The following is a 15,038-nucleotide window of genomic DNA, read 5'->3' as shown; positions in this document are numbered from 1 at the left end:
TACCGCAGTACCGACAAAACTATCTTATAAATTCCCTGCAGATGAAGTGAGGCATACAAACCCTCAGGGAAAAGGACTGAAATTACAACTCTATTTTCCCCATTTCCTTCTGGTTCTACTTGGATGCTATGCACCTCATTCTGTACAAGAATCTTCCATTCACTGTGCTGAGAGATGATTCAAGGCATAAATAATCCGCTGGGAGTCAGGCACCCAAGTCCCTTTAAGTTGTGATTGGAACTGTGTGATAGAAAAAGTAGGTGGGGACAGTGTTCTGTTGCAGAGCAGGTGAACTACACTGGTTCAGATATGGTTGAGCTCTTATTTTCAGAAATGCAATAAATTACAAGACCTATATTAAGAGAGCAAAAACCTGAAAGGTGAATGGATGTGTTCTATGGTGAAGAAAGCTATTTACTGACCTGCTTAAAACTTCTCCCAAAGTAAAAACACTTGATTTTCTATAAAATCATTGGCTAGTTATTCACTTATTTTGTTTATTTATTTTTACTTTAATAACAACTCCTCCACAGTCTGAATGTTATAAGTTGTATAAGTTGTACTGTAGGTGCACTATCAAAAATTTGCAGCTGAGTTTCTGGTGGTCAACAAAGAATTTTCTCAAGACAGTTGCAGAAATTATACCTGACTCCTTTGACTACCTTCGGCAAGAAGCTTACTGACCCTTGCTCTTCTCCTAATCTCCTCACTACATTCACGACAGCTGAGTTTCAATAGCTCCTATGGTTCTCACCGGATGAATGCCTCTAGCAACAGGAAACACTTTCAGTATTATCTTCTGGTTGTAGAGAGAGGTTTAAAAGCAATTTCTTGATAAAAATTTGAAGAGGAATAGTTCAACATATGCAATTCAAAACAGCATAGAGCCAATCAAGACCCTATAACGTAGTCTGATATCAGCTAAGCCTATAGAAATGAGAGACAAAGTATTGGAGAAAAAGGAATTACAGTGGTGGGATCAGTCAGGTACCTCCACACAATTACACCTCTATTTTGTGTTCATTAACTGAAAATTGATCTTATTTCTTCATCTTGTGTCTTACTGAAACATCTGTTTCACCCATGAGAATGAATGAGGGGAACAACATGAAATTTAATAACAAAAGATTTTAAAAAGCTGGAGGAGAAAAGCAAGAAAAGAACATAACTGTCTCAGGAGAGTCAAGCCAGAGTCAAGCTGCTGCACACAGAATTACAGTTTTCTGAGGTGAGAAAACTTGCTGAGATAAAGATTTCTAGAGCCTTAAAGCTGTGCCCACACTGTGTATCTTCCAAACACCCTACACAGTCACTTAAAATATCAGTATTAGAGCTATAGAATGGAGCAAGATTTTAACATTAGCACTTTTCTCAATGCCATCACATTCTGACAATATTAGTAATATTTCTACACAACATCTTTCTTATTTAGCCACATGTTTAAATTTGTAAATGTAATCATGATTTTAAATTGATTCCAATGATATTATTTTCTGAATAAAGATGAGAAGAAAAAAAAAAGAAAAAGAATGAATGAAAAGAAAGAAAAACAGAATGAGAAGCAAAGAAAACGAGAGAAAAAAAGCAAGGAAGAAAAAACAAAGTTTAAAATTGCTGTCAATGAGAACAAAGCAAATACATTTTTTTTGTTCTGTGTATTTTCACAGGGAGAACTTTTCATTACTCCCATTGGTCCAATGCAAATCCAAATCCAAATGAAGGACCTCATCTTTTTAAATTAGCTAGAGAAAGTGTTATACACAACAAACTGTTTTTCCCATTAAAGTCAATGTTGTGAGATCTGTGCTGTGGTGCGTATTGGATAGCACAGCAAGATCCAAAGTACTATGTTACAGTATTACAGTTTAAATGTCAGGTTTCAGCATTAGCAAGACCTCAGTTTTGAATCTTTGCCATAAGATTTATGAGGAAACAGTAAAAGGAGGTTGCTAAAAGCTTTAATTCCTCTCCGCAAGTATAGATTCACATATAACAAGCAAAGAATTCTTATCATTCCTGGAGTGGGTTTTCTTTCTTTGAACAAACCTATATTTCTCTATATTTTAGCTGTTGTATGTTTTGCATGTATCCATGACCAAGATACCACTTCTTCATGTAAACACTGGCTGAGACACTCCAGAGAAGACTAAGAAGCATACTTTCCAAGGGGGACACATATTAAGTTTAAAGGAAAAGTTATTTTTTGTGCTGTATTTTTTAGTGCTGACAATTACAATGCCTCCTAATGCCTGGAATAAACTTCATATACTGATGGAAAATTGAACTTCTATCTTTGGTGTTAATGTAATAAAATCAGAAGTTTAAAAATGAGAACATATCAATACAGAACTAAGAATAACATTCCACTGCCTTGTCTGCATGAAGAAATGTGTTATACACATAATCCAAAAATGCACAAAAAGTACCCTTTGTACAAAAAACAGAGTACTTTCTATGTCTTGCAGTATCATTACCATTATTATATCCCAAAGCAAGCTTTCTTCTGCTTGCATTATTTTGTTTCCCTTAAAAAACAAACAAAACAATCATAAAATATTTATTTGCTATGAGAGAGAACTATAGAAACAACCTTTCTGATGGATATGAAACTGGTATAATGTTGATTTGCTACACAATAACTGCATAAGTTTTGCAGCAGTCACTGTAATGTAGCTTTTATTATTCATACGTAACAGCTAATTTTTTCAGACTATCCACGAAGGTGGTAGAACAGCTTTCCAGGTAAAAATCCACAAACACACTTTTAGAAACAACAGAAATAAAATCAGGCTGTAAGTTCAACATTAATGCATTTTCACCAGGTGGGAGGCTAAGGCTTAAGACTGTACTAGGCTTAGAATTTCCCCAGCCATTTCAGCAGGAAGGTGTGTTACATGCAGTCAAGCATGGAAAATCCCTGAGTCTCATGGCAAAACAAGCCATTGGTGGGAGGCTGTTAAGGAGCAGCTCCTGCCTAGGAACCCCACTAGAGATGACTGATGTGTGATAACCCACATACAGCATTCTTCACTGAGACACAAATGAGACTTCAGCAAAATGATTCTGTTCTGAATAAACTGCTTTGTTCTAAAGAAGATATCAGGGACGTTTGCTTTTATTGCCATTGCCCAAGAGAGAACCAAAGCAAAGGATGAAAGTTAATATTTTTATTGCAATAAATGCCAAGAGTCCCAGGTGAGATGAGGAGATTTTCCTAAAATGAAGAGCTCAGGGAACAGAAAGCAACTACATGGAGAGTGTTGCCAGCAGCCCACCTGGGGAGTGAGGATGAAGCCCTTACTCAACTTTGGGACTGCAACAAGTGCTTTGAAATGGTCTATCATTTATGACCTACATAAACTGTTCATGTTTTTTGGGTTGGTTTTTTTTTTTTTCTTCACTATTCTTACCAAAAACACTTTCATTTTTATTACTATTATTTCTAGATTTGTTTTCTTCTTTTATCAGCATTTGCCCAATTTCTGCACAGTGGGATTTCTTTGTGCATCCTCCCCTACAGTTGCCGTCTTTTCTTTGAAAGGTTTGCACTGTGTGAGGAGTTCAGCAGTTCACAGATCTGGTTTATAAAGGCAAGGCGGAATAAACAACCAACTAGAAGAATAAAAGGATTTCACAAACTTTTAAGTAATGTATGGGCAAACTGGAGAGGTATATTTATTGGATCTTCTTTCTTCTTTTCTTCATCCTGACACCGCATCCTCACCTCATCTGAGTTCAGTTTTTTAAACATATTTATCGTTTTCCCTTCAGACTTATCTTTATCAGATGATATTTAATAGGTTTAAGAGAAAAGAAAGAAGGAAACTAAAGGAGAAGAATAAGCGATACTGTAGTCAAATGCATCTTACTGAGCCTTTGGTCAGAGGTGTTTGCATCATTTTACCAAATATTTTTCCCACTAGCAAATTCTGACTCACCATCAGACACTGTTTATGCACTCTTTTCCTCTCATAGATATCTTATATCATTTAAATTATTTATATATTATTTAATTGTGCCTTTAGTATTTAACAGTACAAAGAAACCTAGCAAGACTTTCTTCATCTAATTTTTTCTTCATTTAATTTTATCGCTGGTCTTGCTTCCCCTCCTGATTCTGTTATCACATTATGGATTTTTAAGTGAAAGGTAAACGTAAGTAAAATCAAAAAGATAAAGCACAAGGAACCAGAAAGTAAAAAGAGATGCCTATTATTGATATGCCATCTGAGAAAGACAGTAAAAGATATGCACCTCTACAGTAAAGCCAAGTTATCCACATGGAAAGATGTGGAGCATTATCATCTGCTCTAGCAGGCAACACAGCTTTAACAGGATGTCAGAACTAGTGACATCAGGATCCTATACACAGTTTATTGTTTTCTCACTGTACCAACACACCTGGATACAACCTTTAGAAATAACAACAACCTTTATAAATAATCTGAAAAGTTTAAAATCTACACAGTAAAGCTAGAATATTCAAAGAAACCAGAAGGAATGGTGGATCATACTTCATACATACAATATAATGGTTCAATTCCATCTCTGCAGTGTTAGACATCTTCCATTCTATGTAAAAATAGCAAAGATTGAAAATAAGCTAAAAAATATTTCTGGAGGGAGTTTTTAATGGAAAGGCTTTTCAAGATCTGTCTGTTTCACTGCACAGTAAAGAATAATCAGCACTCACAAGGGAATCTCTCTACTCAAAAATTGCATAACATGCAAAAAGATGAACTTGTCTATTATTTGTACAGCTTGTCCAGCCTTTTTCTACCTAGGTTCTGGATTTTTCAAACATGGAAATTTCACTGTTTTCAGTATTTTGAATGGGGGGAGGGGAAGGGGTGAAGGGAAAGGGGTAGAAGATGAGGGAGATCTCCTACTCCCATTATTCCTCCACACTTAAAATCAATTAATTGAAACTATGCCAAAGAAAGACAGTGTTTAAACACACAATATTTACAGATTGAGGAAGAATTGTTCTTTCTTATCTAAGTAGAGAGAAATTTGTTTCTCAGTTGAAAATTTAAAGAAGATTTCTTAGAAATCAAATTTTCAAAATCCTCAGAAACAAAAATTGCACGGTATTTATACGTGAAACTGAGTCCATATTTTTTAGTGCAATCTTTTGTCCTTTACTTGATTGGTAATCAAAATTATAGGATTAAAGCAATTCATTTTCTCTGCAATCAACATTAAGTAATTGTATATGGTTAAACAAAACCAGGCTTATACATATATTTTTATATGTTTACACACATATATATATGTATACGTGCACACATATACACTTACTTATGCATATGGTAGAAAAAACTTACCTATGTCCCAGGTAAGGGGGTTATTCTGTTCCATCTCCCTTTTCCCAATGACATACCAAATGCAGGCCATCCAGTGAGCAAGCAAGGCAAACATGGACATGAGAAGCGTGAGAACAATTGTGCTGTGCTGGGAGTAACGATCCAACTTCTGAAGGAGACGCAAGAGGCGTAACAATCGCACTGTCTTTAGGAGATGAACAAGGGAAACCTAGAAGAACCAGAAGAAAAACAACTTGTCAGCTCTTGCCATCTATTGCATACTTCTCTTGTTGCAGTGAAAGGAAATTACCCTCTAAATCTGAGTTTTTACTTTTGTTGTGCACGTAGATATTTACTACTTCTGATTTAACCATAGAGGCTTGAAATATCAGGAGATTTTTCCTTCTGACTTTTTAATGTAATGTCTTTTTTTTTGTTTTCTTAAAAAAAAAAATAATACTTGTACTAAAACAGATCTTTCACTGCTCTAGAAAAAAAAAGAATATCAAAATTATCAGATTGATGAAGGTTCAACTTCAATACAAAGCTACAACATAAATATATTCAAACTCACAATTTTCAGTTTTTGCTAGTTGCCAAATAGTAGGCAGAACTCAACTATCTGTGAGATAAAACCATCTTAATAATTAAACTTGGAAGAGGCAAGAAGATAAACCAGATGTTTTGCAGAGAAAGGAAGCAAAAAGAGAAGCAAAGACTCAGAAGCTTTGCATGAGCTTTACTTGGCTTACATTTCAGCTGTTTGCAAGTGTTAGCAAAAAATATGCAGATAAGGATCCAAAATTTTTTTTACTTTTCAAAAATTAAATAGGCACAATTGCCATTAATAATAAGGGTTTTTTCTTTTTACTTCATTAATGAGATATTAGTATTAATGCCTACTAGATACCTGACTGATATACACACCAACAAACAGAAAGAAAAATAACATCAAACTTGACATTTATTCTCATTGTACTCCCTGAGAACCTCAATCAGCTCTCTGAAAATAGTGTAAAGACCCATACAGATCAATATCTTTTTCTTGTACTAATCCAGAGTAATCTGAAGCTAAACTTTCTTAGTGCTACCAACAAAACTAATAATTTGAAATCTTAATTTCACAGGCGTGTGTTTGCTAACAACTAGGTTCAATCTGACCGCTAAATTTTGTAACACAGATTATTTTATACTTATTCAGGAAAATCTAACTTATCATTGATTTCATTCTGCTCTCAAGAATTAAGAGTTCATTTTTTTAAATCTTTTTTTACTTACACAGTTTTGTTAGTGCAGGAGTAATCCTCTCCCAATCATCATGCACTCTTCACTACCCATTTTTTTCACTACCATTTTTCTGTTTGTTGTACTCTCAGTAGAAAGGGCCCTTCTTAATGAGCAACACTCACAGGTGTTGCAGTAACATACAGATAAATATATAGATGGTATATACATGCTGTGACTTTCACATTGGAGCCCTCATCTTTGCATATGAGCCTACATCCTGTTGCAGCACAAAGATATCTGAGGTGAGATTAACTAGTTTCCTACAGATAAGAAGTATCAAAAGAACTGTTAAAAAAGTAAGTGCACTCAACAAGTTATTACCCATAACTAAATTATAACCATTTTTATTAAGTTAAAAAAAACATTCCTATGTATATAAGCTGCAAATCAGATATATTTTTTAAATTGTAGACACTTTACTTTAATGCCTAAAGTCTGCCTCATTCCAAAATAATTTGCTCATAAATTTGAACACAGATGTAATTAATCATACATAATTGTAATGAATTTCCTCATTAGTCATGTCAAAAACTCGGCTTCTATTGTGCCTAATGTGTCATTGAAAGACCTCAAATACCATCAGCCAGCTTTCCTTTCTATGTCATAAATTTAGACAGACAAAATGAGGAGTCAGCGCTCATACTTGTGTCTGTGTAGATTTTGCTCTGTCCACAGACATAAAGCCATGTAAATTTTCCAGTTGCTTAATCCTTTCAGACTAGGTAGGTTAACCTTTTTCTGTCAAAATGACAGAGTCAGAATTTTATCTAAAATCAACAAAAAATTCAATCGTGGCATTCTTTGATACTGAGAAGTGTTGAGAAATAAAGTTGATATCTAGTAAGGGAGTTGTTTACTTTAAAGCATCATCTCCTATGCAAAAAAAAAAAAAAAAAAAAAAAAAAAGGAAAAAAGGAAATAATAAAAAATGTGATACATTCAAGTACTAGTGGCAGTCTTTCATCCTTTTTTGTCTGCTTGGTTGTCTAGTTTTCCTAAACAAACTTTTTTTTTGTTTTATACCACCACTAATCACTCAGAGAGAAGCAAATTAAATCAGGAATACAAGCTTCCCAGGGAAGAGGTCAGCAAGCTTACCAGAGATGAAATACACATTTGGATAATGTTCTTAGAATTATGGTTTGAATTTTGGGTGCTCCCATGTGGAAACACAAATTGGAATCTATGACCCTTGTGGGTACTTTCCAGCTCAGAATGTTGTATGATTCTATTATTTTATTATTAACACTAAAAACCATTTTATTTCAGCAGCATTGTACATATTTCCATGGTTCCCTTCTATCCAATGAACACAGGGATGGGAGGAGCAAGAATCTAATCAGTCACTGAGGCTAGGAATGAACATGACTGAAGCCTCTGAAGGTTCACCAGTTAGTGATAGTGCAGGATTCCTGTGGGGCGTAAAGGCAGTAGGGACAATTCTTATGGTTTCACTTCTATGTCCAAGATTGTTAATGCACTTCACTACTTTGAACATGCTCTAACTACACAAATCTTCAAGGAAAGGGTGATACATATGTGCTATATATACATAGGCATTTACAGAATTCTACGTAGCTTGGAGAATATAAAGCACCCCTAAAGAGCAGGCCTTTTTGCTGGGCCTGAATAGCAAAAGAGTGAGAAGCTCCCTGATGCATCTTCTCACTGCTCTTTCAAGGCAACATCTGAGAGTCAATGGAATGAAAATCTGAGAACAAACATGAGGAAACGGTTTGTTAAATTAATAAAGTCTAAAAACAAGGAAAAGTGATTAACAACTTTTGTTAACTTTTGTTAACAATTAACAAAAGACACAAATGTAATTCAGTTCATTAAGTTTTAGCCTCCAGATTTGAAAAACAAAGGAAAACAAACAACAATAAGAAGAAACAACAACAAAAAAAGCACATACACAGTCTCCTCTGAAAAAATATTATAGTTTGTACTTACCACAGTGACGTTGAAAGCATAAAGAAGATCAAAGGGAAGCGCAGCAATTAAATCAATTATAAACCAGGTAGTCACGTAATGGATACAAATAGATCTTGCTTCAAATATAACTTGGCCAGATTTGCTGACATATGTTGTTCGGAAATTTAGAATAATATCTGCTTGACAAAGAAGGAACAGAGTCAGAGACGGTGATTTCTTTGCTCCTGGGGATAGTAGTCTCCAATATTTATTGTTTTCTTTATGCATACCTAAGAAGCCCATACAATATTCTGGTAAGAGGTCCAAATACATAGAGCTAATACAATTGTTTCACAAGTTTATTCTTTGCAAAAGAAGATTTAAAACATTTAAATCTCACTAATTTCAAAGGAAATTGGAATTAAAAAATGCATTGCTCTTTAAATAGCACCAAGTACAGTATATACAGTATCCAACTGTATTTTTATGAAAAATGAAGTTATATTTGTTGTGCATAGAACCTATTTTTAAAAAAAAAGAAAATATTGAATTACTTTATTTAAAATGTGCAACTGAAACTTTCTTTTCATGGTAGCTGTCCAGCACAGATGACAAATAATGTCAAGAGTAAACAATTTTTGTTGACATGCTGAATGTTGAAATTTTTGTTCGAATGCTGAATTCATTTGAAAGAATGTTTTTTTGGTTATGACCATGATTGTAAAAGAGATATGAATTGCTTCATGGTTTGTGCATTTTGCATGTTCTTATCTAATGTTGCAAGATGAGCATCTCTCAATATAAGATATAGTCTTGAAGTCTTGCCAAAACATATTAACAATTAAAGAAAAGTTCAGCTTTTGACAACAAAGTCTCATTTATTTTCACATCCTACAAGATGAAGACTATAATCTGTCCTCAAGCTATGCACCCAGTTTCTACCAATATTAGTGTGAACTACTTTTAAAACTTTTACAATGTCAGAAAAGAGCGCAGCCAACCATTAAGGCTGGTGTTTTAAGCAAGATAATTAGCCAACTGCCTTGCAAAATCTAATATCTTGCCTTGAAGACCATGTAATAAAAGAAAAGGATGTGATCCCATGTGTCAGGAAGACATTCAGAGTGTAATTGTTTTTCTCACAATAATATAAAAGCTTCAAGGTGATGTTCTTGGCAGCCTGAAAACCAGTGGACTTTCTTTACTGTTGAATTCATGGCACAACTTTCTAGATATTTATCCGGCACTTAATAGGCTTGTCAGTTGTGTTATTTGTAATCCATGTAACCTATTATTAAGTGTTACAAAGAGGAAACTGCATTCTTTGTGCCCTCTGCCTCTGTTCATGGCGGCAGTGACAGCACTGACTTGTTTCTGTCTGCAGGATGATTCACAAGAAGGCATGTTTTCAGCTGCTTCTTCTACACATCACTTATATAGAGGTGGCAGCAGCTGCTGAGAGCTGGCTCCTCACCATGAACAAGGAACAAGGACTGTGCAGGTGACTGGGGAGTGTTTGTTGCACCAAGCAGATGTTTTCTATAGCCTCTGAAAAAGGGAAAACAGAAATGCCAAATAGAAAAACCTACAAGCCAAATCCAGTTTCTTGCCCACCAGTGGAGATGAAGGTATAGGAATAAAATGCATGCCTTGTAAACAGAAACAAAGACAGAATGAAAGTATTTCATAGGTTTAGGAGGTTCTCTTTGGATGTAGATATTTCCTTTCCTCACAACTAATTTCTGTCTGCTGGTTAAAGCTGCACCAGTTCAGCACATTTCTGAAAAAGGTTAATGAAGTCCTAAACTCAAGCATATCTTAAATTTTGTCCCTTCAGAAATAAACATGACCAACAGTAACAGTACTAATATTGCTTTCTAAAAAAATTATTATTATTTTTAACTATAATCCAAATTTTGGCAGAACTAAGAAATATGTAGCAGTAGGATTATTGTTTCTTGTACTTTTTGATCTCTAGATTGTTTTGCAAGCCTAAAAATATTACTTCCTGCTCTGTACATGAGAATGAATACCCAGTTTCTGATATACCATTTATTCTGCAATTGTCAATCAATGCAATGGCAAAAACCAGTATGCATGAATTAACAGACTCTGCTCAGACAGCAAAATGAAAACAAAAAAGTGAGCCTTATTATTTTTTTTCCTGTTTTATTTAAAAAAACAAAGCTTTAAAAATAAAAAATACACTTGTATAGAAAATATACACTGAAAATGAACTAATAAAATATGCAGCTAAAATTAAATGAGCCACAATTTTTTTAATTAGGATTATTCAAAAACTAATTTTTCATCATTAAAGAAAGGATGTTTCTGACATGTATTTTGCAATTTTGTAAACAATCAAAAAAAAACCCCAAAAAACCCAAAAACCAGTAGTTCCAGTTCTGAAATAATTTGGTAGTTTAAGTATTGCTTCTATGCTTTTCAGTGTGGATGGAGAAATTATTTTTCAGCTGTATTTCATTCTGTCTTCCACATTCAGGTGTTTTCCTCCACTTTAGCAAAAAGATATGTATATATATATACTTGTATATATATATAAAAGTATTTATAAGATATATACACAAACAACATATATCCATTTCTTTTTAAAGACAATTTTGTCTACAAAAAGAGATGCAATTTCTGAAAAATAAAATATATTTGTACAGTGTAGTATGAAAAACAAGCATTGCAAGTACCTTTAAATTTAGATATATACTCACTTTTCTGCATGCCTAATAAAAGATCTTATATGTCTTTAAAAAATAATTGGCTAACATGGAGTTTTTATCTTTTTATCTGAAGATCAGTTACTGTTTGGATCTTGAAAATATGACCTTACCATAAATTTACACTTTGAAATTGAAACATAATGTATGGTACACACTTGGAAGTATTAAAAATTTTAGATATTGATATTCAGATCTTTAAAGAAAAAAAACATCCTGTAAGTTTTAGAAACAAAACTATAAAGCTTCCACAAAACTGTAAGATACAAAGTAATTTAGCAAATGTACATTAAAGGTAGAATAGTTCAGTGACAGTCAAGATTACAAGTATGAAATTGAAACTCCAGTATTATCTTCTGATACAACTTCAAGAAATTTGAGAAATGTTAACAATATAGCAATTTACCAGGATAATAATGCAAAGGGAGACACACACACAAAAAAAAACCCAAAAATAAAAGTGAACCCTAAAAATGTTACTCTAGAAATCATAAGCTTTCTTTACTACAGGAAAATGGTAGAACAGATCATTCTGGCATATATTCTAAATATGTAGTAATAAAAATAAATGTTAAACTGATGCCATGAGTGAGTGAAAATGTGAATGATGTGAAATAAAAATGCTGTCTTTTGCTATAAAAATTATGTCTGCTGGATATAGCTATCAAACTAGCTGATTACTGCAGAATAGTTTCTCATTGTTTTGTTAGTTTATTGGACATCCACATTTTTCAAAGTGTAGTGCAGAGTCTTACCACAAAATGACTTAGACACGAATATGAGACTATTTGGTTTCATAGATTGAGTTCTTACATGCTAAAACTGGATTACATTTTAAGATACATTCTTGAAGCTACAAAAATATTTTGTAATTATTTTTATGGTATTAAAATGTGAAAGTAGAATGATTTCATATGGTTCAAAATGAGCAAAAATGTCCATTCAGCTCCACATGGGTGCAGTATAGTCAGCTGCCCACTGTTCACATTTACGCATCAGCATGGCAGCACCAACCACGTGCATAACTAATTAATGTATACTTAGTTGTATATGGAAGAAAGAAATATAGGGATATTTTTTCACAAGTTAAAGTATTTCTCAGTAGTTCTAGTTACAGAGCTTTTTAAAAAATAAGACAGAAATGTTACATTTTCTGCCAACTGGCAACATGAGCTCTATAAAAAAAAAAAAAAAAAAAAAAAAAGTGAAACTTCTCATTCTCATTACTCAGAAACATACGTTTTGTAGTTACCAGGGTTAAAAAATGGATTTGCTTAGTTATCGCACATGAGTATTTGTGAGAAAACTAAAGCTTTAACAGAAAAGGAGATAAATGCTTGCTTTAAATTCCCGTACCAAAGGCTTATCAATGTACATATGCAATTCACTGTTCAAGACTGAAGAGATTAGAGTATTTTCTGTACAGCATTTCTGCCTTCTTTTCAAAGCAATTTAGGAAAGCAGTCCCACATAACTTTTACAGATACATAAAATCAAATAGAAAATGGCAAGTGCTTCTTTCTGCATTCAATTCATTAAATAAAAGTCCAGAGGGAAGTAGCTAAGTATGATCTGTCTATTATTTCTTGACAGCTTTGCAAGCTGTACGTGGGTATGAAGAGTTTCTTTGGGCAACTTTATTGACAACCTAACTGCTCTGTGAAAGGACTAAATGAGGAAGCTGAAGAGGGGGAAGTGGATGGAAGAACTCTTAGGCTAAACTACTTCTAAAAGCACAAAAAATCTTTAACAGAAATTTAAAAATGAGCTTTTAGCCCAGAAGATTTTAGTTTTAGGAATGATATATTCCTCAGTCTTTTGGGAATTGCTGTTTAAGAAGTGGAGCATCAACATTTTTTTTACTTCTTTATTGTTTTCTCATGATTAAAACTTTAAGCAACAAGGATAATGAGCAAATTGAGACAATAAGGATTAAATATCAGCAAACTGCACAGTAGCCTACTCTGAAAATACCCATTTAATATTTAATATATATATAACATTTATTTAAGAATTTTATGATATTTATATAACATGCATATAACATTTATATTCAATAAGTTATAGCTTACTGTGCACTAGCTTCCACCTACAGATGACATTAATCTATGAAAGTACAGTTTGAAATTCAATGTATCAATAATATAACACCTCGGAGATTCCAGACAGCACCACAGCATCAGAACTATCAGTTTTCCTTAGTAATGTAAGTGTTGAAGTTTTGTTATGGATGCCCTGAGATGAACTGAGCATAAATGAAGTGAATGTAATAACTTTGGAGATTAACTTGTTCAAAAATTTTCTATAAGATATGTCAAAATATTATCTATACATATGCTGTAACAATCAACTTCATCCTGTGCAAGCTTCATACTTAAAGCTGTATTTGATACATTTGTTTCAGATTGGTATGAGAACTAGTCTCCCTTCTTGAAGCCAGAAGACTAATGAACAAACCATTTATTAGTAAGCGTTATTACTGTATAAAAATATTTCTGAAGCAAAGTCATCTCACTGAATTTTTCCATTTACTTTAGAAAAACATCATTTTAAATGATATTGCAAGATACGTGGATCATGTCATGTGCTCAGAAAAGCAGAACAAGAGACATAAATAATATCTCTGATATGAGCAAAACCATTAAAAAAGTTACCTAAAACAAAAGCAAGAGTAACATCTAATAATAGCATAATTGGTTGACTCATCTCTTTACAACTTTTAAAATATTACCTTTACATTAAAATATTTGATGTAAAGAGGGAGGGGAGGACAAAGCCTCTCTTTTTCTCATAAGGGCAAAAGCCAGGTTCTTATTTTAAGCTGAATAATTCAAAATTAATTACAATTACACAACAAAAAAATAGACTTCACACAAATTGAAGATCAAGATAACGTCTAGGCTATGCTAGTCTCTATAAGAAGGACCTTTAATTCATACGTAAAACAAGATATCTTTTTATTCCACAGACTTCTGTCTTGTTTTAGCATAGAAACATATATTTTGTTAAACAAAACCTACACTTTCGGCCAGTTCTAACCTGTGCTGCAGGCTTTGGCTCCTGCCCAAATTTGCTGCTGTGTGGACGAGTTGATGAGCACAGCAGAAACAAAATACTTCAGTCCAAAAAGCAGCAAGTCAGTATAGAGCGACACTGTACAAAGGTGAACCTGTGCTGGCAGCACTCCACAGAGACAACTCAAAATTGCCCGTGTCAACAGGTTTCAAACACATCACCCCACTATTTCCCCCGAATATTTAAATAGATATTTCTCAGCTATTTTAGCTCCAATTTCCATCATCATATTATGCAGAATCGCTTCATAGTAAGAAAAAATTAATGGCAAATCAGTGACCACCCGTATAAAAGCTGTTCTTGCTCAGGCTCCTTAGCCAAATTTCTTACCTCCCAATCTTCTCAGTCTCCTGACTTATGCCTGCTGCTTTCTCTGTTTAACCTCCATTGCTGCTCAGGTCTTGTGCCCAACAAAAGTTCTGCTCCTCACACCCACTGACCACATATGTCAGTTGATTCAGCTCCTTTTTTCTTTTCCAATCCTACTTCTGCTACCCTCTAGCCCAGAGACTGGTCAAATTCTTTGACCAACCCCATGCAATGTAAGTGAGAAGTCCTGTTGGGTACTAAAGTCCATAACATGCATGCAGAGAAGATAACCACTGACTTGTAAATCACAAAACTTTTTGGTTTTGGCATGATCAACCTCGAACTTAAATCCTGACCCTGATTTATCTTCTGATTGGATCTCATGGTTAACTAGCCATGAGCCTACTGTTTCTGT

The 15,038-nt window shown here is 33.9% G+C and overlaps 1 protein-coding gene across 1 annotated transcript in view; it reads right to left on the bottom strand.

Moving 5' to 3' along the window:
- The window catches only part of KCNH8 (potassium voltage-gated channel subfamily H member 8), a 99,223-nt gene that overhangs the window by 51,671 nt on the left and 32,514 nt on the right, over positions 1–15,038 (bottom strand). Inside the window, exons 5-6 of the mRNA XM_052692225.1 lie at positions 8,547–8,704; positions 5,328–5,535 (exon numbers count right to left, since the gene is read on the bottom strand). Coding sequence (XP_052548185.1) covers positions 5,328–5,535; positions 8,547–8,704 — 366 coding nt within the window. The remainder of the gene's footprint in view (positions 1–5,327; positions 5,536–8,546; positions 8,705–15,038) is intronic.

The sequence above is a fragment of the Tympanuchus pallidicinctus genome, unplaced genomic scaffold (assembly GCF_026119805.1).
Source record: "Tympanuchus pallidicinctus isolate F22 unplaced genomic scaffold, pur_lepc_1.0 scaffold3, whole genome shotgun sequence".
Lineage (NCBI taxonomy): Eukaryota > Metazoa > Chordata > Aves > Galliformes > Phasianidae > Tympanuchus > Tympanuchus pallidicinctus.
Note: the sequence above shows the minus strand (reverse complement) of the source record. Positions and strands in the feature narration are given on the sequence as shown.